The 25,165-nt window shown below is 41.1% G+C and overlaps 1 protein-coding gene across 3 annotated transcripts in view; it reads left to right on the top strand.

Moving 5' to 3' along the window:
• LOC123027417 (VPS10 domain-containing receptor SorCS1-like) overlaps positions 1–25,165 on the top strand; it is a 435,900-nt gene that overhangs the window by 329,253 nt on the left and 81,482 nt on the right. Inside the window, exons 6-9 of one of the 3 annotated variants that reach the window (XM_044438294.1) lie at positions 2,022–2,101; positions 10,522–10,640; positions 13,491–13,580; positions 22,056–22,235. In XM_044438294.1, coding sequence (XP_044294229.1) covers positions 2,022–2,101; positions 10,522–10,640; positions 13,491–13,580; positions 22,056–22,235 — 469 coding nt within the window. The remainder of the gene's footprint in view (positions 1–2,021; positions 2,102–10,521; positions 10,641–13,490; positions 13,581–22,055; positions 22,236–25,165) is intronic. The other 2 variants (XM_044438286.1, XM_044438303.1) reach the window with 2 other exon arrangements.

Below are 25,165 nucleotides of genomic sequence, written 5' to 3'. Positions count from 1 at the left end.
TGTTATTTTATGTTGTCTATCTCTTTGTAAGCCGCTCTGAGGCTTTCTGCAATGGGGGCAGCATAAAAATGTTATAAATAAATAAATAAAATAAATATAGCACAAACTGGGATCTGAGATATCACTGGAGCATGATAAGTATAGGGAATGAGGTTCCTTGAATCAGCATTGGTCTTTTTTGACTTTCTTCCAGGCTAAAAATATTATGGGTAGTATCTAGTGTTGTTGATGAGCTAGTGAGACCCACCACTACAGCAACATGAAGCTAAAGGTTTCGGCAAGGGGCGGCATAGAAATGTAATAATAATAATAATAATAATAATAATAATAATAATAATAATAGGTAAAGGTTTCCCCTTGACATTAAGTCCAGTCATGCCTGACTCTAGGGGGCAGTGCTTATCTCTGTTTCCCAGCCGAGGGAGCCAGCATTTGTCTGCAGACAGTCTCCATGGTCATGTGGCTGGCATGACTAAACACCGAAGTGCACGGACTGCTGTTACCTGCCACCAAAGTGGTACCTATTTATCTACTTGCATTTGTATGCTTTTGAACTGCAAGGTTGGCAGGAGCTGGGACAGAGTACGGGAGCTCAGAGTACGGGAGCTCACCCCATTGTGCACATTCGAACTGGCAACCTTTCGATCAACCAGCCCAGCAGCACAGCGGTTTAAACCACTGCGCCACCTGCAGTCCCTAACATGAAGCTAGCATGTCTTACAATCAATTTAAAGTGAGGAAAAACTCTTGTTTCTGGAACACGACTTAGTCTGCAGAGTTCACAGAAACCTTCCCATATCCAGAAGTGAGCATTTCCACCCATCTCCAAGACTGCTTTTGGATGTGCCAGCTCCCCATTGTACCAGCAATGCATCCCTGCACAAAGGACTAAGTGGAAGCAGCAGTATTGAATACTGCCCTATATCAATATTCTGAACATTTTAAATAAACATTGAATAAGTATTTTTATTCTGAAAACAGAATTATTTTCATAACAATGAGATTATCTTCTAATTCTAGTCCTAATAACAGTAATTATTCAAAAGGTTAGGGATTTTTCCCCTACCCAATTTAGGTTTTGGCAAAAATGGACTGCTGTTCATTTCTGCCTAATAGGAAATTACTTCTGCCTATTCACTTCTGCCTAATAAGAAATTATGATCAGGGCACATTCCTCCACATGAAATTCTTTGTAGTGGTTAGGGCATTTCTTGTGTTTGGTAAATGAAGCAATGGAAAGGTTTTGCATTTTTGCATTTTAAATATTTGCTTTAGCCATGCAATTCAGTCCACTCTAGCAGGTCTTCCTATTACCTAGCAAACAATGCATTCAGCTGCTTTACTTGTTATAACTATTAGAATTTTAGCCTAAATTTCTAAAATGAGGGGTGTATCACATGATTTCAGGCAGGATCAGGAGGAGCTTGGAAGCAGCCAAGTTGCATTTGGGGAGTCCAGGACCTAGGATAATGTAAGCAAGGTCCTTTATACAAGAGGAAGGTGACAAAGTCCAATAAAAACATGTCACACTATGTTTCATTACAGACTAAAAAGGTTCAAGAGAGCCTTGGCACTTCCAAGAAGGGTTCCAGTTAGAAGCTTCTTCCTAAAGAATGCACTAGAATAGCATCCCATGCTCTTTTAGAATTTAGGAATGAGTCATAAATATGTGACATTGTGCAAATGGCCACCAAGTTTTTCCTAGCAAATTCTGTATACAGATGTATAAGATCCTATTATAATACATTTAACTAAGCATTTTATTCCATGCATACTTTCTGCTGAGGATATTGTATTCCACTCTTTCTAATTCTACAAATAAATATATCTACTTCTGAACCACCCTGGAATCTCTTATTCATTCAATATCTGAAGTAATAGCCTGCCTGAAAGAAAATTAAGAGGGAATTTGTTTTCTATTTTGCAAGATGAAGGATAAGAATATTTCTCATTAGGCATTCCATTTGTGCATATAGATGCCCTCAGTGTTTGATTTCTTTCTAATAATACTACAACTTTAGTTTCTCCTTTCCCAGGTCAAGGATGGGTACTGGTAAAGAGCCAGATATAGTCCACTTGGAGGCAAAGACAGTGGATGGCCGTAAGTTCTTTTGCTTCTTTGTAGTAATCTTATCACATGTGTAAATATTTAGCTATGCAAACTACATCCAGCTATAGCGTGCTACTAGAGAGATCTTGTGGCAGCTGCATGTTTCTGTCTGGTTTGGTTCTGGTGAACCATTCCCAAGTAAATAGCAATTGGAAAAAATGTTTTGGAGCTAAAGACAGTTTTACAAAAGCAGTAGAAATGTAGGATCTGCTAAAGGAAAGCATAAAATGGGGCAGCCAAGAAGCATAAAATGTTCTTCCTTGTTAGCTGCATTATTTGATGTGTCCTTTCCACAAGATACTGCAGAAGAGTAAAATATTCAAAGTCTGGATCTTGCTTTTATTTCCTGCAGTGAGACTCTAAACCTTGAGCTACATACTGTGGAAAAATATTATATTTGGATGGATAGCATTCTTTCCTCTCTGAGGTCCTTCCTTCCTATACTTTAGGTAGACTTACAAGGAGTAACAAGGCCATATTCTGTTGAAAGGCCTTCGTTCCAGTTTTGCTCATCTCCTCAAAGTGACTAGAAGAAATCTTGAACAAAGAAAAAAGGGGCCTTATCTCTGAGTAAGAATGCATAGCATCAGACTTTTACTCACATTTCAGTAAATGACTGATTTTGACTCTATAGGCAACATCTATATGAAAACAAAAAGCCTAAGAAATTATCACTGCACATTCATCAAAAATAACTTACCAGACAAATCAGATCTTACTGTATGTAGCTGAGTTGGTGGTGGGGAGATGGAGGTAGGTGAGAAGAATCAGGTTGCTCTAATGTTTGGAAAGGCTTTTCCATGTGGCAAATTCCAGCTTGGCTATGTAAATGTTTTTCAAAAGGGTACATCATTTGGGTAAGTCAGTGGCAGGGAAGACTTAGTGAAATATTTTTGAATAATTAATACTACAATGCAGTATGTTATACATTTCATAGGTATATGCAGTTCAGTTCTAAATTAAACTAAGCAGATTTTTGCAAAGTATGTATTTATGCCATTCACTCTGTATTTCATTATTTAACATTATTCTTGCAATATATTTTAAACTGACTAGCAAAGCTTTTGCTTGAATGCTTTTTTAGTTGGCTGAACATCAGGAAAAAAAAGGAAAATTCATATTTATAGTTAATAGCTTCTCTTGAACTTTCCTACCTCACAAGGTTGTTGTTGGGAGGCAAGGTTGAAAACAGAAGGGAATTATGTAAGCTGCTTTGAGTTTGTTATAAAAATAGCAGAATGTTACTCTAATAAATCAATAAATACTAGATCAATTAAATGCTGGGTGAAAAAGTGGTATCAATTTCTGCTTCTCCCAGTGGATGACAGTTATACGAAGCTTGCATTTGGCCACCAATAGGTATCACAACACATTGTGGCTTAAATAATTCGACATGGACTGCTGGTGCGCTGCATTCTTTATTCATCTCCCCAATAGGAATGGATTGCTGGTCCCCTTTTCATTCCAGACACACATCACATGCCGGGTCCCAAATTGATCTTATGACAATGGAAATTCCCTTTCCAGAACTTGAAACTAAGTATTTTCATCTTAAGATGGTCCTATTCTAAATAAGGTAAAGAATCTCCAAAAAAGAAATTCTCAGTAGAGTCGTTCAGTCCATACTGACCTAAGCCAGTGTGGCAATTTCCTATCTTCTTTTCTAGCCAGGTTCCAGCTTGTTTTCAATGTTACTGTAACCATCACAATAGCAGCTGTTTTAGGAGATGTGAGTATGGGGAATGAGAAGTGCAACATCCTCATTACTGTTGGGAGGGAGAACATCTGTGCTATAGAATGAATGAAATTAATTCCAGATCTCAGTAATGTAATACATTAATTTACATGAATGCAATATAAGTGATGAGGTGCATCCTTTGTAACTGGGTAAATAAAGAGTATATAAGTATTGAATGGTAAGGAAGAAACTGTCACTAAATGCTGTGCCTAAGAACCCTGCCTAAGAAGAAAGTATTACTGTAAGACAAGATTTAAAAATCTTTACAGTGTTTGGACATTCTTCTATGAATCTATCCTGCCATCCTACTTTCATCTTATCTGCCAGCAACTTGCATGTCACTGGCCCAACCCATGAACGTGGACACACTCTGGACCTGGTATTCACGACGGGGCAGGTAGAGGATGACCTGAGGGTGAAGAACTTATGTTTGACTCCCCTGTCATGGTCAGATCACCTCCTGGTGAGGTTTGTGCTCGAGAGCGGCCTCTCCCTCTATAAGAGTGCGGACCCGATTGTATGGGCCTGCCCCCGGAACCGGATGGATCCGGATGGATTCCTGAAGGCCCTGGGGGAGTTTCTGGCTGACAAGACTGGTGCTCCTGTCGAGGTTCTGGTCGAACTGTGGAACGGAGAGATGACCAGGGCTGTGGACACGATCGCTCCTAAGCGTCCTCTCCCACCGGGCAGAGTCCGCTCTTCCCCTTGGTATACACCTGAATTACGGGCGATGAAGCGAGTTGGGAGACGGCTAGAGCGTAGGTGGAGGAAATCACGGGATGAATCTGACCGAACACACTTGAGAGCCCACTATCGGGCCTATGCTGTGGCGGTGAAGGCGGCGAAAAAGAAGTTTTTTTCCGCTTCCATTGCCTCTTCACAATGCCGTCCAGCGGAGCTTTTTCGAGTGGTGCAAGGCCTGGTTCGCCTGGGTCCTAAGGAAGATCCGATGCCACCCTCGAAGGCCCGCTGTGACGACTTTGCCAGGCATTTCAGGGAGAAAATCGCTCAGATTCGTCACGAGCTGGACTCCACTAATGAATCAGAGGTCTCTGAGGAGTCGCCAATGCCACCGTCTGGTCCAAAATTATTGGAGGAATTTCAATTATTGCGGCTCAATGATGTGGACAAGGTGCTTGGAAGAGTACGTCCCACCACTTGCCTATTGGATCCTTGCCCGTCTTGGCTAATAAATAACTCCAAGCACGGGATTGGGACCTGGATCTTGGAAGTGGTTAACGCTTCTCTGAGGGAGGGTCGAGTGCCTGCCCCTTTAAAGGAGGCGGTAATACGACCGGTCCTGAAGAAAGCTTCACTGGATCCAGAGATGGCCACTAACTATAGACCTGTGGCCAACATCCCATTTCTGGGCAAGGTGTTGGAGCGAGTGGTGGCGGGACAACTCCAAGCACTCTTGGATGAAACTGATTATCTGGATCCTTTTCAGTCCGGCTTCAGACCCGGGTACAGTACTGAATCTGCCTTGGTCGCCCTGTACGACGACCTGTGCAGGGAGAAGGACAGGGGGAGTACATCCCTGTTGGTTCTTCTGGACCTCTCGGCGGCTTTCGATACCATCGACCATGGTATCCTTCTGGATAGACTTGCGGGATTGGGGGTTGGAGGCACTGCTTTGCAGTGGTTCCGCTCCTATCTCAACGGTCGATTCCAGAAGGTAGTGCTGGGGGACCATGTCTCTACGTCATGGCAGCTATGCCATGGGGTACCACAGGGCTCCATTCTATCCCCTCTGCTATTTAACATCTATATGAAACCGCTGGGAGAGGTCATCAGGAGGTGTGGGCTGCGGAATCATCAATACGCTGATGATACCCAGCTTTACCTCTCGTTCTCCACTAATCCAGGTGAGGCAGTGGCTGTGCTGAACCGGTGCTTGGCCGAGGTAAGGGAATGGATGAGGGCCAATAAACTGAAACTCAACCCAGACAAGACGGAGGTCCTGTTGGTTGGCGGATCGGGTTTTGGAGAGGGTGGATTTGACCTGGTCCTGAATGGTGCAACACTCCCTCTTAGGGATAAGGTCCGCAGCTTAGGAGTACTCCTCGACCCGGAGCTTTCTTTGGAAGCTCAGGTGACAGCGGTAGCGAGGAACGCCTTCCTTCAGCTTCGGCTGATTAATCAGCTGCGCCCCTACCTGGAGTACGACTGCCTGGCGACGGTGACACACGCGCTGGTGACTTCCCGCCTAGACTTCTGTAACGCGCTTTACGTGGGGCTTCCCCTGAAGACAGTCCGAACACTTCAATTGGTGCAAAATAGAGCTGCCAGGTTGCTGACGGGGATGGGGCGTTATGCTCACATGACTCCAGTCCTCCGTCAGCTTCACTGGCTTCCCATTGAAGCCCGGGCCCAATTCAAGGTGTTGATTATGACCTACAAAGCCCTAAACGGCTTGGGTCCTGGCTACCTGAACGAGCGCTTACGTCCGTATATGCCCGACCGCCCTTTGAGATCTGCGGGAGAGTCCCTTCTCCGGGAACCCTCCATGAAAGAGATTAGGAGAGTAAGTACCCGGAGGAGGGCTTTCTCTGCGGTGGCGCCCAACCTATGGAATTCACTCCCCAAAGAGGTCCGCCTGGCACCGTTGTTACTGGTTTTTCGGCGCCAGGTAAAGACCTTTTTATTTAAACATCATTTCAATTGTTAAAACATATGATCTGGCCAGGGCAACTTCTTCTTCCTTCTCTTTCTCCTCCTATATTTTTATTTTATACCGATAATTTTAATTTTATTTTTGTAAATCAATGTATTCTTTGTATTTTTATATTTAATGGTAATTTATTATGTACTATTGTATTTCAATGTATTTTATCATGTTGTAAGCCGCCCCGAGGTTTCTATGCCGCAAGGGGCGGCATAGAAATGCTATAATAATAATAATAATAATAATAATAATAATAATAATAATTCTAAGTCAGGCTGAGATTATATTTGTAACTTGGAAATGTCTTGGCATTTTCTGTTCAAAACTACCAATGTTACACAAATTGCTAACACTGCAATGCATGGGCCGGGAAGCACTTCATATATAACAGGGACTTTCTGAAAAGATTTGCTTGTTTTCCATGCCCAGCTATCCCCCCTGTAAATGTGTGTGTATTCAAGCTAAAATCCTTTTCAAGGTAACATAAAGATAAAAACCACACAAAACGAATTCAATAACATTCAATAACTAGGTGTTCATTAAAACATGAATGCATATGAATGAACCATATGCAAATATGTATCGGTCGTACATACTACTCATTTAAAAAATCAATAAAAACTGCAATTACCCAGAACCAGTAGCCTCAAGAGCTTATAGATAATCCAAAGAAAACAGATCAGACTTTAGAGCTTTCCTGAAGACCAGCAAAGAAGGGGCCTGGGAAATCTTCTGTGGAAGCTGATCCCAGAGTTTTGGGGCCACCACTGAGAAGACCCTTCCTTCCTTCCTTCCTTCCTTCCTTCCTTCCTTCCTTCCTTCCTTCCTTCAGCACTCCAACAGCTCTTAGTGTCAGGCAAGCCAGAATCCACTCTGCCAATGATCTCAGGAGAGGGCAAGCTGCTACAGGATGATATGAGCCTTCACATAACCTGAAGCATTTAGGCTTTAAAAGTTAAAATGAGCACTTTAACTTAGACATGGAAATCCATTGGCAGGAAGTACAGCTGGTGCAGGATCTGTGCCACCTGAGCTGTATGCACACCCACTGCCAGCATTAGGATGAGTGAATTCTGCACTGCTGTCTTCTGAGCTGTCTTAAAGTTTCTGAGCTGTCTTAAAGGCAGCCCCATGTATAACATGGATGCTACCAGAGGCAAGATCAGATCTGTCCCAATGAACTTACAGGCACCCCTGCATGAACTGATAAAAAGTATTCCTAGCTACTAGCTGAGCTTCTCCGAATAGAAGGTAATCTTGGCTACCACCTGAATTTCCCCTTTTAGCACAGAGGATGGGAATATTGCCCAGCTATGCATTTAGTCCTTCAAGGAGAGAGCATTGCCATGTAAGACCAGATGTAAACGTTTATCCAGATTAGTTAGTTTCTCTGCCCATTCTACCTCCCTCTTGTTTGGGTTATTTTATCATGTTTGCCATCACCTGTCCTCAATGCGCTATCCAATACTAATTCTGGCATCAACAGCCTCCCTACAATAAACATCCTGTCATAGTTATCCACCAACTTATAATAGTGGTAAGTCCTGCAGATGGCTATGAAGGATCAGCATATTGAAGATTTAATATCTTTACTTGTGGGAACGAGAACTCTGCAGCTAAATTCTGCCAGTGTTCTCTGAATCAGCTTGACTAAGATCTTGACATGCAAGGAGCTAAGTGCATATTCTACGTGAGCATTTGGAGCACTATTGCAATGGGAACTGAACATGTTTGAACTACTTGCTCCTTCTGTGATGCCATCTATTTGTTTTACTATTGCTTCACCCTTGCTAAAGAGCTAAGCTTTGACCAAGAGTGGAGCAGAAATCCTTAAATTGAAACTAAAATATTGCAGCTCCCTGTTAAATTGTGTAATTTTCACCTGAGTCACTGGTATAGTTCTGCTGCTTTATCAAAATTCAAGTGCAAGCATTAATTCATGAGCACATCTTTTTAATATGCTTCCCACTCAGTTCTTGAAACATCTCTGTAACTTAAATAAAGGCACTGAAATCACCACCCGTTTAAACTTTGGTTTGGTGTTACGTCAGGCTCTTCTTTGTTCTGTCTTGCTTGCCAGTGTAAGACTGCTTGTAAGTATAAACAATTACTAGATTTAAACAGGAAGAAAGGGAAGCACGTTGTTTCATTATGTGTGAGACGGATGCACTATTTAGTTGAATGTTTGGGCACTGTGCAGGCATTCAGCCAGCTGAGCATGTATTCACTCATCCACTGGTGCATGTGCACATAGGGTTTCCCATTAGCATGGGAGTGTACAGTGGAAAAAGTGTGTGTCTATTTCACACTTATTTATTTATAAAATGTGTATGCTGTCCAATTACTTGCGTCTCTGGATGGCTTACAACATAAGTAAATTGACAACCCACTCTGGCTACAAGTTAATGAAATACAACAATAAAATACAATATTAAAACATATTAAAATATTGATTAAATAAAAAGGTCTTAACCTGGTGCCGAAAAACATATAATGACGGCACCAGGCAGACCTCTCTGGGGAGCGCATTCCATAGTCGGGGCACCACCGCAGAGAAGGCCCTCCTCTGGATACTCTGTCTCCTAACGTCTTTCAAAGAGGGTTCACGGAGGAGGGCTTCTGTTGCTGATCTCAGGGGGCGGGAGGGCAAATAGGGAAAAAGGATGCACCAGCACTATAGGCCCTGCATAGCAGCTAAAGTGTATTCTGAAGCAATGATCGGATTGCTATAATTATGTGGGACAGGCAAATGCCAAAAATTAAGTGGAATAGGTTATTTGTGTGTCCAGATGTTGCTATGCTCATATCATGGGAAAGAGTTCACAGGACTGAGTCTCTAATGAGTTTCTTTTGTTGTTGTTGTTCTAGGCCAGAACATTCTAAATGTTCTGGCCTAGAATTCTGTTTTGTCCTAAACAGATCTTGCATTTTTGAAGGGGAGAAAATTATGCAGAAGAGGTTCTTTTTCTTTATAATCAGTGGTCCATAGTTCAGTTACAAAGGCACAGTTGTCAAACAGAATTTCCCTTGCAGGCTCCTTTCCCCTTACTCTTTGATAAAGTAGCAAATGTTATCAAAACACAGCCTCAGACATTTGCCACAATGGGTTACTATATGTGCATAACTGCTTTCTATTATCATATTTCTGATTTGGCACTGATTATGATTGTGCAAATTATTTCTGCTCAAGCATTGTATCTGTTTTTATGGAATCGGATGTTATTTAGTAGGGGTGAAGTGCTGACAAGGCTCATAGAAACTTAAGAGACTAATGAACTTACATCCACTTTCAAAATCACCAATGCATGGTACATATTTTGCTTTTCAATAAGGTATTCTACTGGCAACCTTTAGATTGAATCCAACCAATGAGGACTACCAGCTGGTTGATCAATTATTCATGATATTGACTATTTAAAAGAGTATTCTGGTCTTTGCCAACTGCTTAAAGTTGTCCCAGGAAGGAAGAAGAGTCGCTAAGAATATTTGCCATCACCTACATTTGAATAATTGTAAGAGAAGCACAAATGGACTCCGGGAGCTACATCCAATATCACACAAATGGACCTCTCTTTGTGCAATGCCACTTTTCCTTCCACTCTTCCTCCCTATACCTCTTGTGTAACTCATCAGTTCTCTTCACTGGATGGGAAGCTGACCAGACAGGGAAAATCTAATCTGCTAACAGGTGGACATACAAGAGAGCAACAGTTGTTCTGCAATATGTGGACAATAAATACCACATTTGTTTAGGTTTTTTTTAATCTTTTCTACTTTCAGATGGGCTATCATGCCTTTCTTGCCTTTCCAGCACCAGCAGTTAGAAGACCAAAAAGAAGTGAGCAGAGAAGCAATTTGGCCCAATCCTTCTGTTTGCTATTTTACATTGTCTAACCACATTTGATTAGAATGGAATAGGATTAGAAGCATGACTGAAATGTATATCAGTGTAAGGTTTAAATCATTCCAAACTAAAGGTGTTTTCTGTGTATATGTGTGTGATTTCAGATGCACAGTACATCACCTGCAGGATGCAGAACTGCTCTGAGGCTGTAAGAAGCAAACCCTTTCCAGGATACATTGACTCTGACTCCCTCATTGTCCAGGAGGATTATGTGTTTGTTCAGGTCTGAAACCGCTTTCTCACTGATTGATTGCAAATCATTTCACTTTTCCCTGCATTTTAATATCCCTGCCCCCATGCAGGCAACAAAACAACTTGATAGAGTGCTACATTTCAGCACATCAAACCCAAGCATTGCTCCCATTGGGATGCTAATTGTATCCTTCTGCCTCAGCCTCAAGTGCCTTATCAACACGGTGGTCATGGGAGGGGGGTGTCCCTGGAGTGTGCACTGTATGCACAGAAATTATCTTACTTGCCAATCAGACAACCTCATCTCACATTCCAGAGATACCTTCGCAGCTTGCCAGGTTTTTAAGTTTGTATGCCAGGTTCTGAGTCCTCAATCTCAACAGACCAATCAAGCTTTTTCCTATCAGTTTGAGATAGGGGAAGAAGGAGTGAGACATGGAAAGGGGCGGGGGGAGAGGGAATGAGAGAGGGAGAGGTGGAATGGCAGTGCTTGAGAAGAGTAATCAGGCATGATTGTTATGCATGGGCTACGATTATTGCGAAAAGGATGGAGATGAGGCATAGTCAGCTGAGCTGTGTTCCAGGTGAAAGCCAGAGAATATATCTGAACAGTCTCAGGTTTCATTATCCTCCTGCCGCTGTCCATTTCATAACAAAGGAGGAGGAAATGAAGTGCAAGCAGAGTTGAGATGAGCTGTAAATTATCTGTCTTCAGACTATTTCATGAGACTCCGAGGCCTCTAGCTTGTTTCAGTACCTCAGTTTCTGGCTGGTCGATGTGAGGTCCTGGATTTTACGCTGGGATTATACCACCCGTCCTGAATATTATCATATTCTGTGACCCATTACCTCACCAGCTATAACTGAGCAAGGTTTGGCCAAAATCCCACTGCCACTGCCAGTAACACCCTCCCACCCAAAAAAAAAAAAAAACCTTGGCAGCTCTCTTGAGTTTAAATAGCACAGATGTTGCCTTACCATTTTCTGTTTGTCAACACAAGGTATAACAAGGTATGATTAATTCCCTTTCCTTCATATGAAGCAGAAGGGGTGTGTGTGCATATCACGTTACCATAAATAAAGGCTCCCTGATCACTGCTTTTCAAAAGGGGGTGGAAAGTTTACACAGATGTGGCATATTGTTTACAATGTGTACCAAATACGTTCCTATCAAATTGAGGGTGACCCTCCAGACTTTGAGGGTCTCATTTATCCAGTGCAGAGCAAGAAGAGCAGCTAGTGACAGAAACTCGGAGGGGTGCAAGGGACACTGGACAGCCTTTAAGATACTTCCTATTCTGGCTCTTCCCTCCACTTGAAACACCCCTTGCACCCCTCTTCTCTTAAGTCATTTTTTTCAACCTCAGAGAGTAGCTGGCATGGATCTTTCAGGTGGCTGAAAGAAGGAGGGGAAGGGAGAAAGAGTCCAATCAGAGCTGGGAATCTAAACTATCAGACGGTTCCTCAGATGATGTTTTGGGTCCATAGGATGCTGCCTCAAGTTCATAAAATTCATAGCATATTACACAGTCAAACAAAAGTATACATTGCATTGCCTAATTAGTCTGTGATATGGTTTAGAAAGATAAATGGCAATTTAGCCATGCATACTGGATTGGAATCCTGTGAAGTTATGCACAATTAGTGCTATGGACTTAAATATGCTTGATAGAGTAGAGTTGTGTGTTAATTGAGATTGATCTTAATTGGGTACAAGCTATGAAATGAAAAGAGAATGATATGCATTACTTAAAATACCAAATTGTTCATATAAACCAAGCTAAGTTTAAATCATTTTGATGTTATTTAATATGACAGTCATCTCCACTGTTGTTTGTTAATGTACCATAAGAGCCATAAAAAAAGAAATCTTTGTCACTCAATACAAAATAGCATTAAATTAGGATGGCCAATTATGGATTGCCAAAAAAGAAAGCCCAACCAAAATAGGGCACAGGTATATTTGTGTAAAATGTGCATGTGCTGATGTGTATGTATAGATGGGAATTAAGAAATAATTAAGGAAAAATGCAATGAATATCACCCCCGCAAAAAATATTGACCTGGTGACCCATGTGTCTTGCTTGGTCTGCTGTCCTCGTGCTGTTGCTGTTGATGGGCAATTTCAAGGCCCGGCTCTTCCTTTTGGTGGTTTGTTACTCATATCTTTACATTAAAATTGAACAAGGCAGCCTTTCCAGGAAAGGACTGTCTTGTGTAAAAGAGGATGTTCAGTCACCCTGTGTGAGCTTTGCTCTTGTCTCCCACTGTGGGATTCTGGAGAGGACAGGCTGTTTCTCTTTGCTTGCTTTTGCCAGCTAGTTTTTTGTTGTAGCATAGAAAGAGAGAGTTTCTTTTCTCCCAACTGTGAAAAACATAGATAGCCCTGGCACATAAATGTCTATCCCTATTAAACCATTGGCACACCCTGCAAAAATTCAGAGTGCTTTGAAAAGTCTAGGAAATGCTTTAAGGCGTTGGGGTGGGGGATTCTTCCCAGAATGGACTAAGACAAACAAAATTTTATAGCCTTAAGTCCTGATGGTTAGATATAAAGAACAATTGCCATTGACTGGAGTATTACAACTGTTGCAAGCTCAGCTTCAAGGTGTATGTATTTGCAGGTCCCCTGCCCTTTTGTCTTTCCATCGAAACAATATGAATACCTTATGCCACTTAGCATTGTCAGTCCCCTCCACTGACAATCTGAATGAGGGCTATTTCGTCTCCTGCTGTAACTGCAGTGCCATTTTGGAGCTGTTACTGACACAACTACATTCCCCTTTCCAGCATGCCTGTAATTTTCTCCATGCCTTAGAAGAAATGAAACCATGATAATAGTAACCTTGATAATAAAGGAAAACAATGTTATATGTTGCAGCTGACATCAGGAGGCCGGCCTCATTATTATGTATCCTATCGGAGAAATGCTTTTGCACAGATGAAGCTTCCTAAGTATGCTTTGCCAAAGGTAAATTATTACACCTAAACACCTTTTGCCAAAGGTAAACTATTGCACCTGGTATACCCATGCACATGTGTTCAGTTGGTGCTCAGACTAGCCAGTATTGGTCCTGAGCAGTAACTTCAGAATTGGTTGCATTAACACACACCTTCCATTCCTTTCAAAGAAAACATGCAATATTGCAATAAGGTGAGTATTGCAGCTAGCCAAGGACATCAGCTCAACATGCAGATTGATTTTTGAGTTGGTGTAAATTACTAATTCATATTTCATTTTATCATTAATGGTATTTGGGGTCCTCTATTATTAAAACATTTTCCATCTCCGTGCTGGTAGCTTCTATATTCTGCTTCATTAATGGAATTTCATGTGAACTGAAAGTGGGGGAAATAAGCTTTTGTGTGTCTGATTCACAGCGTCCCTAATTAAACACATTGAAATATTACCAGTGGAGCCTGAAAGGATATCATGGTCTTCTGGGGCTGAACCTTTTAAGGAACCCAAGTAAAATCTGTCAGTCAGGAGAAAGCAAGTTTCATTTAGAAGATTGAGGTTTTTGATTTCAATTCATTGCTTAAGAAAAATGAGCAAGACAGGACAATCATTGTTAAGGACTTTTGTTCCCTATACAAAAGGATTTGATTCATTATACCATGATTCAGGAACATGGTCTATGAAATTGCTTGCCAGATTCAAGGTTTTGCAGTTTTTCGATTTGCAATGGCTTGGAGACAGTTGATACAGGAAGTTAAGTGACACTGAGACACTTGGTCATGGTAATAGCAGTACCCTTGACTTCTCCAACTGTTTAGAAATAGAGGTTTTAAAAATTTCAGTCTATACATGCACATTCAGGGGTCCTTTTTAATTTGTTTTTAAAGTATAAGCACTTACTCTTTGACTGTTTAGACCCATCTGAGCTTCCTAAATCCAACCAGAGGGTTCAGAAAATTATTGCCCTTAAGGGATTTTGACATAGACTGAAACCTTGAGGATTTGAAATGCCTGAGGAGGATTTATCCTGTCAAATCATATCACAGTCAGACAAGTGTTTATTTGTGAGAGATGTTTAAAAAGTCATAAAACCCTTTCTCAGCCAGGTATTGTAATGGTTGTGCTAAAGGTCACTTGGAAATGCCAAATTGCAGCTGCCATGGGCTATTTGGAATTAGGCTGTTTGTACTGAGATGATCACCTTCTCAAAGGTGCAGGTCTTCATTTGCCCACCTCCAGTTTCTGTGAAAAACAGAGGGAGACTGTTTACTATGGACTTCAGCCCTGTAACAGTGATTAAAGTCCAACGGGAATGTTATGGCCATTTTTACAAGCCCATAGCCTCTTGTGTTGTCTTGCCTTTAATTACAGTAGCAGGTAGCCTACTTAGACTAGAATATGTGTGTGTGAATCCAATTTGGCCAAGGGACGCAGCATAATAGCCAGAGTCACAACATACTCTCCACCATTTGCTTCCCCAAATTGTAATACCCTCCAAGTCGAGCAGGACAGGGGAATGAGACAGAGCATTGGTTAGCAGCTTCTCTTCCATATGACGGGAATGTTTCCCCACCTTTCCAAGACTATCCCTAGGTCTTCCATCTTGGTATATTTGTAGCATTTCTTTCCTGTTCCTGGGTGAAGCATTTGCTAGTTAATTTAACTCCTTGTAGAAATAACTGGTATAAAATATTTCCCAAGCAGTTTCCTTGGATATTGAATGCCAGTTTCCATACAATACTCAGTAGTCCCTCTTGCCATCCAGCAAGGGATTACAATACTGGTAATGAGGCTTTTTTCAAGCTGAATGGAATTCCATAGCATTTCCATTCCAGTAAATGGTTATCATATTTTGTTCTCAAGTCTGGAAACAGTTTGCCCTTTTTTCAGGGTGGAAGGCATTCATGAGTGAAGATGAATTGGGGTACTGATAAATTCTTTTACCAGTATGGCATATGTTTTGTTGAGCCAGATGAAGGAGAGTTGTGGAAAGGAAGGAACAGACAAGAATATTTACAAGAAGGCTTCTGTGGGGCTGTTTAGGCTTGTGATTATATGTCCTTTTGCTAGATTGCCAATAACAAAGATGGAAATTACAACACCATATGTGCCAATTTCAGCTCACCTACCCCAGAATCCTCTCTGCAAATTGCCACCATTAATAAAACCAGAATCCATGTACTGGCTCAGCTTGCTACAGATTGGGCAGATCACATGAGAAGCCACAGCAAAACCACAGAGAATCAACAGTCTGTTCTAAGGTTCCTACACTTCACCACAGTTTCACTGGTTGTTCAGACCCAGGACTGCCACTTCACCAGTGTTGATATGGAAATCTCCCCTGGCAAGAGCATCTGCAGAAGTGACTGCTTCCACACTTTGATCACTACTGCCCCTAGCAGCCTGGATGTACCATTGCTCACTGAGGCATGAGAGATGTCGTCATCTCCCTTTTGGAGACGGGCGGGGGGCGGGGGGGACAGAACAAAAATACACAGAGGGAGGAGTGCGGGGGCGTTTCTGTTAAAGTGTCTATTTGCATTTATTACAAATCTCTGTTAGGGGGTCTGGGAAACACTGCAGACATGCAAGTATATTCAGGAGAGTCAGGAGGAGGCTGCTGTGGTCCATAGGCAAGAATAAGGTAAAGGTAAGTCTTTAACTCATGGGGGCTGCCAGGATGCATGGTGAGACCAGAAGCAGCAGGGAGCAGGGAAACACACTGCCCCAGCTATCACATGTTCATCTGATCAGTAAGTTTGAACGAAAATCCTTGAAACAGCGCAGAGGGGTTTCTTTGCTTTGCTTTGCTTTCTTCCATGCCCTGTGAACCCATCTGATGTAATGCCAGTGGGAAGAAATAGAACAAAATCTGCAGGATTTGAACTAGAATAATCGATCAAATTTTCACCCTCCAAGCTGAAATCTCATACATTCCTACACCTGGCACAAGAGGCAGCTGCTGTCCAATCCACAACTGAGGTGGTATTTGAGACTACATTACAATCTTGCAACATCTTCAAAGGGTTAGCAGCCAAATCTGTATGCATGGAGTTACAGTGCAAAAAGTGTGTTTAGGATGCTGTTATCAAAGCAGGTGGCTGCCTTTATTAAAAATGAACAAAGCCCAGCACAGTCAAAAGGAAATGAAACAAGCAAGGCCCTTTATGACTAGAGATTCTTTAATCTGTTTCTGCTCAATTACTTTGCCCAAATAAAATCAATGGTGTAAAGGGTTCTTAGAGACCACAGCAGCATGTGGAATTTTGCTGCCTAGACAAAGTAGCTTGATTACTGGATCTCTTCTCTTGATGTTTCTGACAGTTCAGGGGAAAGGAAATGATGCTATTTTGTGCTTTTAATGTGGTGAGAATGAGATATATTCTGTGAATCACAATATCAGAAAAAAACTAGTGCAAATGTGAGTGACTTCCAAATCTCATAGAAAGAGTGCAAGTTTAACATGGAGGTTTTGAACTCAAGTAAACGTGCATTTTAACTAATAGCAATCAGCAGACACCAGGATATTTGATCTTTAGTATATCTGCATAACTAGGATATGCTTGGCCCCTCCAAAGGCAGAATCACCAGGGAAGAAAGCCAATACTTTACTAGGTCAGATCAATCAATCAGTTCACTGTGAAAACTTACTGTTATAACAAATAATAGAAGTGGTAGATACAATTTAATGAAAGAGTAAACAAAGGTACAAAACAAAAAACAAACAAATTCAGCAGCCCTGTAGAGCAAGATTAGACTTTCTGTGCTGCAGCAATCACTGTGTTTTTGCAAAATAGGTTTGACAGTGTCTACCTGCAGAATTTACCAAAGTGGATTCTTGTATAATTATATTTCTGTTACCACCATGTAACAAGTGCCCCATTTTATATAGAATATATACTGAAAAATGGGTATATGGGAAATGGGATACTTATGACACCAGCCTCTGGTTTTAATGTCTGGGGAATGAACCTTCTCCCATAAAAGTTGGAACTCTCATCCTCAGTACCTCAGCACTTCTTGTCCTCAGTTTACAAATAGTTTCAAAGCTACAAGGTTTGGTAATAGAAAAGGAATGGCCATAGAGAAAGATAATTTTTTAAAAGCTTGGTTGGAAAATACAAGATCTGTTTCAGCTGAAAACAGCATCCCATGAAAGAATGGAATATTGCAGAAGATAGAAATAAGAATATATTTGAGAACGTGAGTGAAAGAAGTCAGCAGATGTGAGTATTTAGAAAGAGCACAAAATGAGACTTTTGCTCCTACTATTTTTCTGTTTCTATTGCATATTGGTCTCTCTGGAATGATTGTTCTAAGCTTGCTATTATTTCTTTCATCTTGAAAGAATTTCTCTTGATGCTCCTGTAACTTCTTCCTATTCCCTCCCTTATAACATTTTGAACTTCTTGTTCACATTCGGTCTCAGCTTTCCTGCTGCTCATTTATCATGCTTTTAATCTGGTTTTTCCTTTGTGGCATTATTTTCATGGGCTTCCATTTTTTAATACATCAAATACTTTGTTTTGTTTTGCTTTAAAATATATTTCCACTCTTTTATCTAGCTACACACTTTCTCCTTATCTGTCCTCTTGTCTTCATCATTGTGTCCATAACTTTCTTTGTGCTCAATCTTTGCACTGTATCTCCTTTTTCATGAATCCATAGCTTCTCCCTAGCTGTTTCTCTTCTCCAGAACTCACTGTGTATTAGCACATGCACTTGGAAGCTATTTAAAGAAAGGCAAAGAATATATATCTTCTTCTGAGGCTTTGCTGTCCAATCTCACAATCTTCCCTTAAACATTACTCTTCCTCTTGTATCCCTTCCTCTTTCCTGTAGTCTTGTATTTCTTAGAGTGTTCTCTTTAGCACAATCATTGTGCAGCACTTAGCTCTGGAGCAAGTTATAGGTTGTAGTTGTCTTGTCACCATTAAGAGTGGGTGATAAGACTGTGGACCTACTTCCTATGTTACATAAGGCACTCTTAGCTGGATGAAAGAAAGATTCAGTAGGTTCATGGTCTCTAGTCTTCTAGAGATATGTTTTCTGGCACTTGGAGTAAGAACTCATATTAGTGCAGTATGTGAAAGATTTGCACGCTGACTGGCTATTCTTTAAGATAGTGAAAGCCAATCTTCCTAGTCTCAGACAACTATTCCATACCGATCCAGCTGCTGTGGAACTCCTGTGGCCTGTAGAATACACTCAGGAATATATTCTCAAGTTTTGCTGGTTGCCAACAAGGCTGATGTGTCCCCTGCAGTTATGCATTTCCAGAAAAGACTGGAAATGGTAGATGGCCTACCATTGCCATTCTAAATGGCATAGAAATATTCATAGGATACTATGGAACCATAAACCATAAGTGCTTTCCACAGCAAGAAAGTGGTGGACGGAGAGCAGGGAAGCACACACATCCTGCTTTGAATCCTTTGTGCAATGATGAACCTTGCCTAATCAGTATCCTGTTTATGCAGCGACTTCTGACTGTGTTCAGCTGAAAGTGCTTAGAAAATCCCTTCAAACTCCCATGCTGAATGCACGGTGGCCTAGAGAGCAGTCCCCATGCATGTCTGGAAGGCCTCAGATATTTAGGCCAATTGGGTTTATGGCGCCAGAGTATTCTATCAAGGCTGCCATCCCAAGTGGAATGGAAATTGTGTCGCTTCCTACTATTTCCAAACTTTCCCTGAACTGCATGAAGTTCTGTAAAGATGATGTTGAGGGGCAGGGCTAGCATCTGTATCCCAGTCTCTCTCCCCACTTTAGATTCCTTTAAATTGAAGGAATCTAAAGGAAAACTCAAACTGGAACCATTCATCTACAAGTAATGTGAAAATTGTTTCCTTCATTGGCATAAAAAAGATAGCAGTTATGTGTTGTTTAAATTGGTCCCTGTACAGATATAATTAGCACTGTGTATGTAGTAGTGTGGAAGGTTGAGTACTTAAAACGTGCTGCTGCAACAGAATTCCACTTCAACACATTTCTTTCCTTGTTGTCATTTATGCAAATTTAGTATGGTTGGATGGTGGTGTGTTGCCAACCACTAATATGACCTGTATTTTATATACCTGAACTTCATTATCCTGCAAGATCATTTATATGGTTACACATTCTGTAGGGATGGGGAGAATCTATGCTCACCATTAACTTTTAATCAAAGGGTGATGAGGGCAACAGAACCTAGGATCCATGGAATAAAACAAAGCATCAACAGTAAAGAGACTCCAACAAAAAGCTGTCTTATCTGCAACTGAGATTATAAATCAGATAGTTGTGTCTGCCATTAAATTTTCCAAAAGGCCAAGTTCTCCTGATCAGCTGAGAAAAGAGCATTTGCAGCTTTTTGGTGATTCAGCAAGCATTGACCTTTAGCCCTCTCCAGTCATCCAATCAAATTCATGTGCATAATATTGCTCTTTATACCTTTCTCTTTGGAAGGACATAAAGGCCAAGCGGACGGATTGCATATTAATCCTAAGTAGGACCACAGGCTTGAGAAGTGCTGAAGGCTGGTGTTGTGATGTTTTTGTAGGTAGACATTTAGGGAAAGTGTCAAAGCCAATGTTGGTGGTGAATTCAATTAGAATTCACTAATTGAGGGAGAGCTTTTACTTTGCTTCTTTGAAAAGGCAGGAGACTTGTTTATTTCTCTTGACAAAAGGTTGATGATAGAGCTTCCCCCTTCATCCCCCTGTGTTTAGCTTCTCCATGTCAGCAGAAAGATTGTTTCATGGGATGATTTACCCAGCAGAAATAACAGGCAAATTACTAAATCTGACAGAAAGAATAAGGACTGCATTATGTGCTGCATCTGAGTGGTATTTGTTGCACATGATAAGTTTGCTGACAATCCCTCAGCCTAGTAATATAGTGAGTGCATAAAGAATGGGGGGAAATGGCAGAAAACCAATGTCAGCTCAAAGCAACCAAGAGGACAAAGTATTCCTTCCTTCTTACTGCCTAAACACAGACAGCATAAGAGAAAGTGCCTGATTTTCTGCAAGCAATGAACACTGAACTAACATACCTGAGAAGCATCTATCTTTCATTGCAGTACCAAAAATTATTTAACAGATAGCTATTCAAAACAGCCTTCCCTAACCTGATACATCCAAATGTTTCAGATGACAGTTTCCATCATCCTTGACAACTGGCAAAAACATCTGGAGGGCAACAGGCTTGGGAAGCTGGTTAGGAGCAAGCTTGATACTTGGTATACACCGAGACCGAAGCTCTTTGCATGCTTGGATGCACACACTAAGACTGCTTCACATGACTGAAACCCCTTCTGTGCAGGTTTCCTGGCATGAAGAATCACATTTCAGACTTTTGGTCTCAGTGTGCAAAGATGGGGTAGAGCAAGTGGGGATGATAAGAAGGATGGAGTTGCTTTGCATGGATTTGTTCTCTCTCCATGTAGAGTTTGGCTGCTTGGATGAAAATATTTGAAAGGCCTTCTTGAATGTTATTAAAAATAGATGAACAAATCTGTTGACTTTATCTCATCAGTGCAAGTCAATCTCACTTTCATTTTTCTATAGAAGTGCCTGAATTCTACAAGGACAGTAATAATTTCCTGCTAATTCTTTAGCTCCAGTTTGCATCACCAAAAAATATTATGTATCTCCCAGAAAAAGTGTGTTTAGACCACCTGTAGTGAAATGTAGGTATTAATTAGACATTAAGAGTGTGAGTTTATGTTTTGGAAAAAAGCAAAATATCATCGTGGCATCAGAAATTTAGGGCTTCCCCTGCCAGCAAGGAATCTTTATGAGTAATTAAAATAATGCTTTACAAGAATCATCACAAGCAATATGTAGCTGAGGATTAAAGTAGCAACATGGTTGTTTAGACCCACAATATTCTCTTAACCGCAAACATAAACAATATAAGGAACTTTGAAACAAAACAATTCAGGACATATCATGAACATCTAATAGCATTTGTACATTGCTATTTATGGCTAGCTAGCTCCCATTTTAGTTCACTTGAATACTACACAGGTTTTCTCCCTCTGCACATCTAAGCTTCAGTTTGAAACTTTACAGGGACAAGCTCATTGCCTACTAGACTGCATATAGCATTGCTTGCATTCCTGGATAGTTCCCTCCCCACTCATTTTTTTAAAATGCACATTGATTCCTAATTGCAAAAATTCTCACATTGTTGAAGGACACACACAAAAATTAATATTCTACATACCCTATAACAAATGTCCTCATCTCTGCATTGCTACTGTACGATCACCAGTGTAAACGTTCACTTAATATGTCCTCAATTCATTATTACTCTGCATATATTTGCTGAAGAGAGAATGTGTAAAATATGCATGTGCACATGCAAGTAGATTGGCTTTGGTTTCTGATTAGACTCCATAATGAATCTCTGCTTTGCTCCAAGAGGATTACCTGCCTTGCTCTTGGAGCAGTGGCAAGCAAGATGCCCAGTGATCATGCCCCTCTGTGCTTTCTCCCCCAGGACATGCATGTTATCAGCACTGATGAAAATCAGGTGTTTGCTGCAGTTCAGGAATGGAACCAGAATGATACGTACAATCTTTACATCTCTGATACCCGAGGGGTCTACTTCACGCTGGCCTTGGAGAATGTCAAGAGTAGCCGAGACCTTGAAGGCAATGTGATGATAGACCTCTATGAGGTATGTGACAATGGTGTACATTATTGTGTCATGTTTTGGCATTTATGAGTGAAGGATGGGAGACCTTCGATATGTAACATTACTCAAGGTGGACATCCAGAACATATTACCTGGACCTTCATTCTCATCCGACAGCTACCTGTTGTCTTCAATGCACCATGCTGATACTGCTTTACAAAACCTTCGATAGCTTGGACTCAAGGGAAACTGCCTGCTGTTGAAATGTCTAATACTGAATAGGTCATGTCCATGTCAGTACAATCTAAGAGAAGATAGATCTGAAACACAAAAACATGGAGAACTTTCAGATGAGTCTTTTAATACATAATCCCCCTATCTCATTGACTGATTCTTTTGGTGGGGAGGGAGCAAATACCAGCATCATTTGCTACTTGTAATCTTTTTCCTGTTGCTTCTACTGTATTTTTTTCTTATTGTAGAAAACCTGTTAGGGGAAAAAGAATAACTGCACAATGCCTTCTAAGTATCCTTGTTCTTTATGCATACTCAACAGTTTATATAGCTTAGTCACCTTATACATTCATCAAAACCCAAGTCTGAGGAACTTTGGAAGCAATTTATTACCTTTCTGTTCGGGACTCATTTTGAGATGATACACCATTTTTACAGCATTTTAATATGATTTTAATGTGCAAATAAAAACCAGCTTTTCCACTTTTATCAATATACTTGAAAGTTCAAGTACAATGGTAATAACCTAGAAACTACTGTATCCAAAATGCAAAGCATATAGGCTGACATTTGGACATGGCAAACCACCATCATGCTCACCTTTGCTTAAAGTGGGAATAAGCAACTTTTCCAGCAAAGCAACAATTTCTGGGTGGGTTTACATTCTCCGTGAAGGAGCACATTTGTAGCTTGGGAGTTTGCCTGGAACCATCTTTGTTACTTAAAACTCAGGAGTGGAGTGCCACTTAAGATGCAGGAGTGAAACAGAATACCTTCTACCAACTTCTTTGGTGGCCTAGCAATGCTCCTATCTAGACAAGGATAACCTGGCACCCTCTCGTAACTTCAAATTAAATTATTTCAATCAGCTCTATGCATGGTTGCATTTTAAGACAGGTCAGAAGCTATAGCTGGGCTGATAACAAAGACAAAAGAAGTCCAACTCATAATACTAATTCTGCCCCACTTGCACTAGCTGCCTGTATATTTCTGGGCCCAATTCAATGTGTCAGTTTTGGCCGATGGCTTGGTACCATGATATGTGATGAAGCATCTTTCCTGGCATAAACCTACTCATTTACTAAGTTCATTGCCTAAGGGTCTCCTTTAGGTGCTCCTGAGGGATGCTCAGAAAGTGACTGTGAAGTAGAAGGCTTTTGCTCAGAGAGGGCTTCCCAATTAAGCAATGGTTTCCCCACTAAGGCCCCCATGGTGCCAACATTATATTTTTGGTACCTGCGTCTACTCTCAGACTTTTGGCAATGTCTGATAAGGTTTTAATCACATCTTGGATATACTTATTATGGCATTTAAAATTGCTAAAAGTGTGTGTGAGAAAAAGGAAGTGTGTGTGTGTGTGTGTTGTTATATGTGTGTACACAAAGTGTTTTAATACTATGTATAATGCTCTATTTTTAACATTTTTAATCTTTGTAAACCACTCAGGGAGCCTTGGCTATTGGGAGATATGGAAATGCAGTAAATAAATGAAGGAATTTATTTGGATTTTTGGGTGCCCCGTCAAGGGCACTGAGAACCAAATCAGAGGCTGGTGGGTGCAGGGAGGCACAGGCAACCTTAAGCTACCCCTATTTTAAACTGTCCTACCAAGAATCCCTATTCTGACTCACAGTGACTCTCCAACTCTTGGGCAGAGACATTTTCCCTACCTTTTACTCTCTGATCAAATGTGAATGGTAGAGATTGATTGTGGGACTTCCGACATGCAAGTCAGCCTCTTTGAGCTATGCCCCTCCCAAGTCTTTGTATCTCCACAGCATGCTATATAGCTTTACACCCTCTCTGTAGGAACTCTGCTGGGGTCGCAGTCTTCCATGCATGACAGTCCCTAAAGTTGAAGCACATTTTGCTTCTCAATGACTGACAAAATGCACCCAGGTTTTAAATAAAATTTAAACATGTTATAGTGAAGTGTGAGCAATTTCCAGCCTGTGCAACAAGGAATGGATGAATCTATTTCCAGTGCGTTAGTTTCCCATGTATTCAGAAAACTCTTCTGTCCCATTTCCAATATCTGTCTATAATTTAAAAAGTACACCAAAACAATGGTGCTAACATTTTTCCATGAAATTGACCTTGCTGTTTGCATTTTAATCAGGAGTATGCATATTTTATGCATATTTGGGTATGTTTTTGAACTCAAAACTCTGTCACAGGTTAAGAAAAGTGACATGGTTATAGAGGGGAAAACTATTCCAGTCCACCTGCTAATGTGAGAAGTGCAAATCAGGTCAGTTCACTTCATAAAGCAGAAGGGACAAAGCCCACCGGCCTGCACTTGGCCATCCCTGCTCTCTAGCGACAAAGCACAGGGACACTGAGTTCCTTGATCAAGAGGACTCCCTGTACTGTGTACCCAAATTTGAATGGCATCAGGTGGATTGATTTTGACTTGGTTGTCTCAAGGTGCTTGTCAGCTCAAAGTCAAATGTCAAAGTGGAAAGCCTGAATGGCCAATGTTTAAAAGCAGACAAGGTTGTGGGGGAATAGGCATGCTATTTCCTGATCACATGGAGAAGGAGGATTCTTTTTAAATGATACATTAATCCCTCCAGAGCCTTGGCAGGCTGTTGAAAGGGCTGTTGTCTCTTATTACTATCAGGTTGTGGAGTGGCTTCACTGCATTATGTAAAGGTTTTCTAAATCCGAAAAGTGTGTGTTTGATGCAGGGGCAGATGACTAGCAGAGAAGAGGAGGAGGTAGAGGCATCAAACAAA

The sequence above is a fragment of the Varanus komodoensis genome, unplaced genomic scaffold (assembly GCF_004798865.1).
Source record: "Varanus komodoensis strain SLA01 unplaced genomic scaffold, ASM479886v1 scaffold1, whole genome shotgun sequence".
In the NCBI taxonomy this organism is placed as follows: Eukaryota; Metazoa; Chordata; class Lepidosauria; order Squamata; family Varanidae; genus Varanus; species Varanus komodoensis.
The sequence above is the reverse complement of the archived record's forward strand: the minus strand, read 5'-3'. Positions and strand labels throughout refer to the sequence as shown.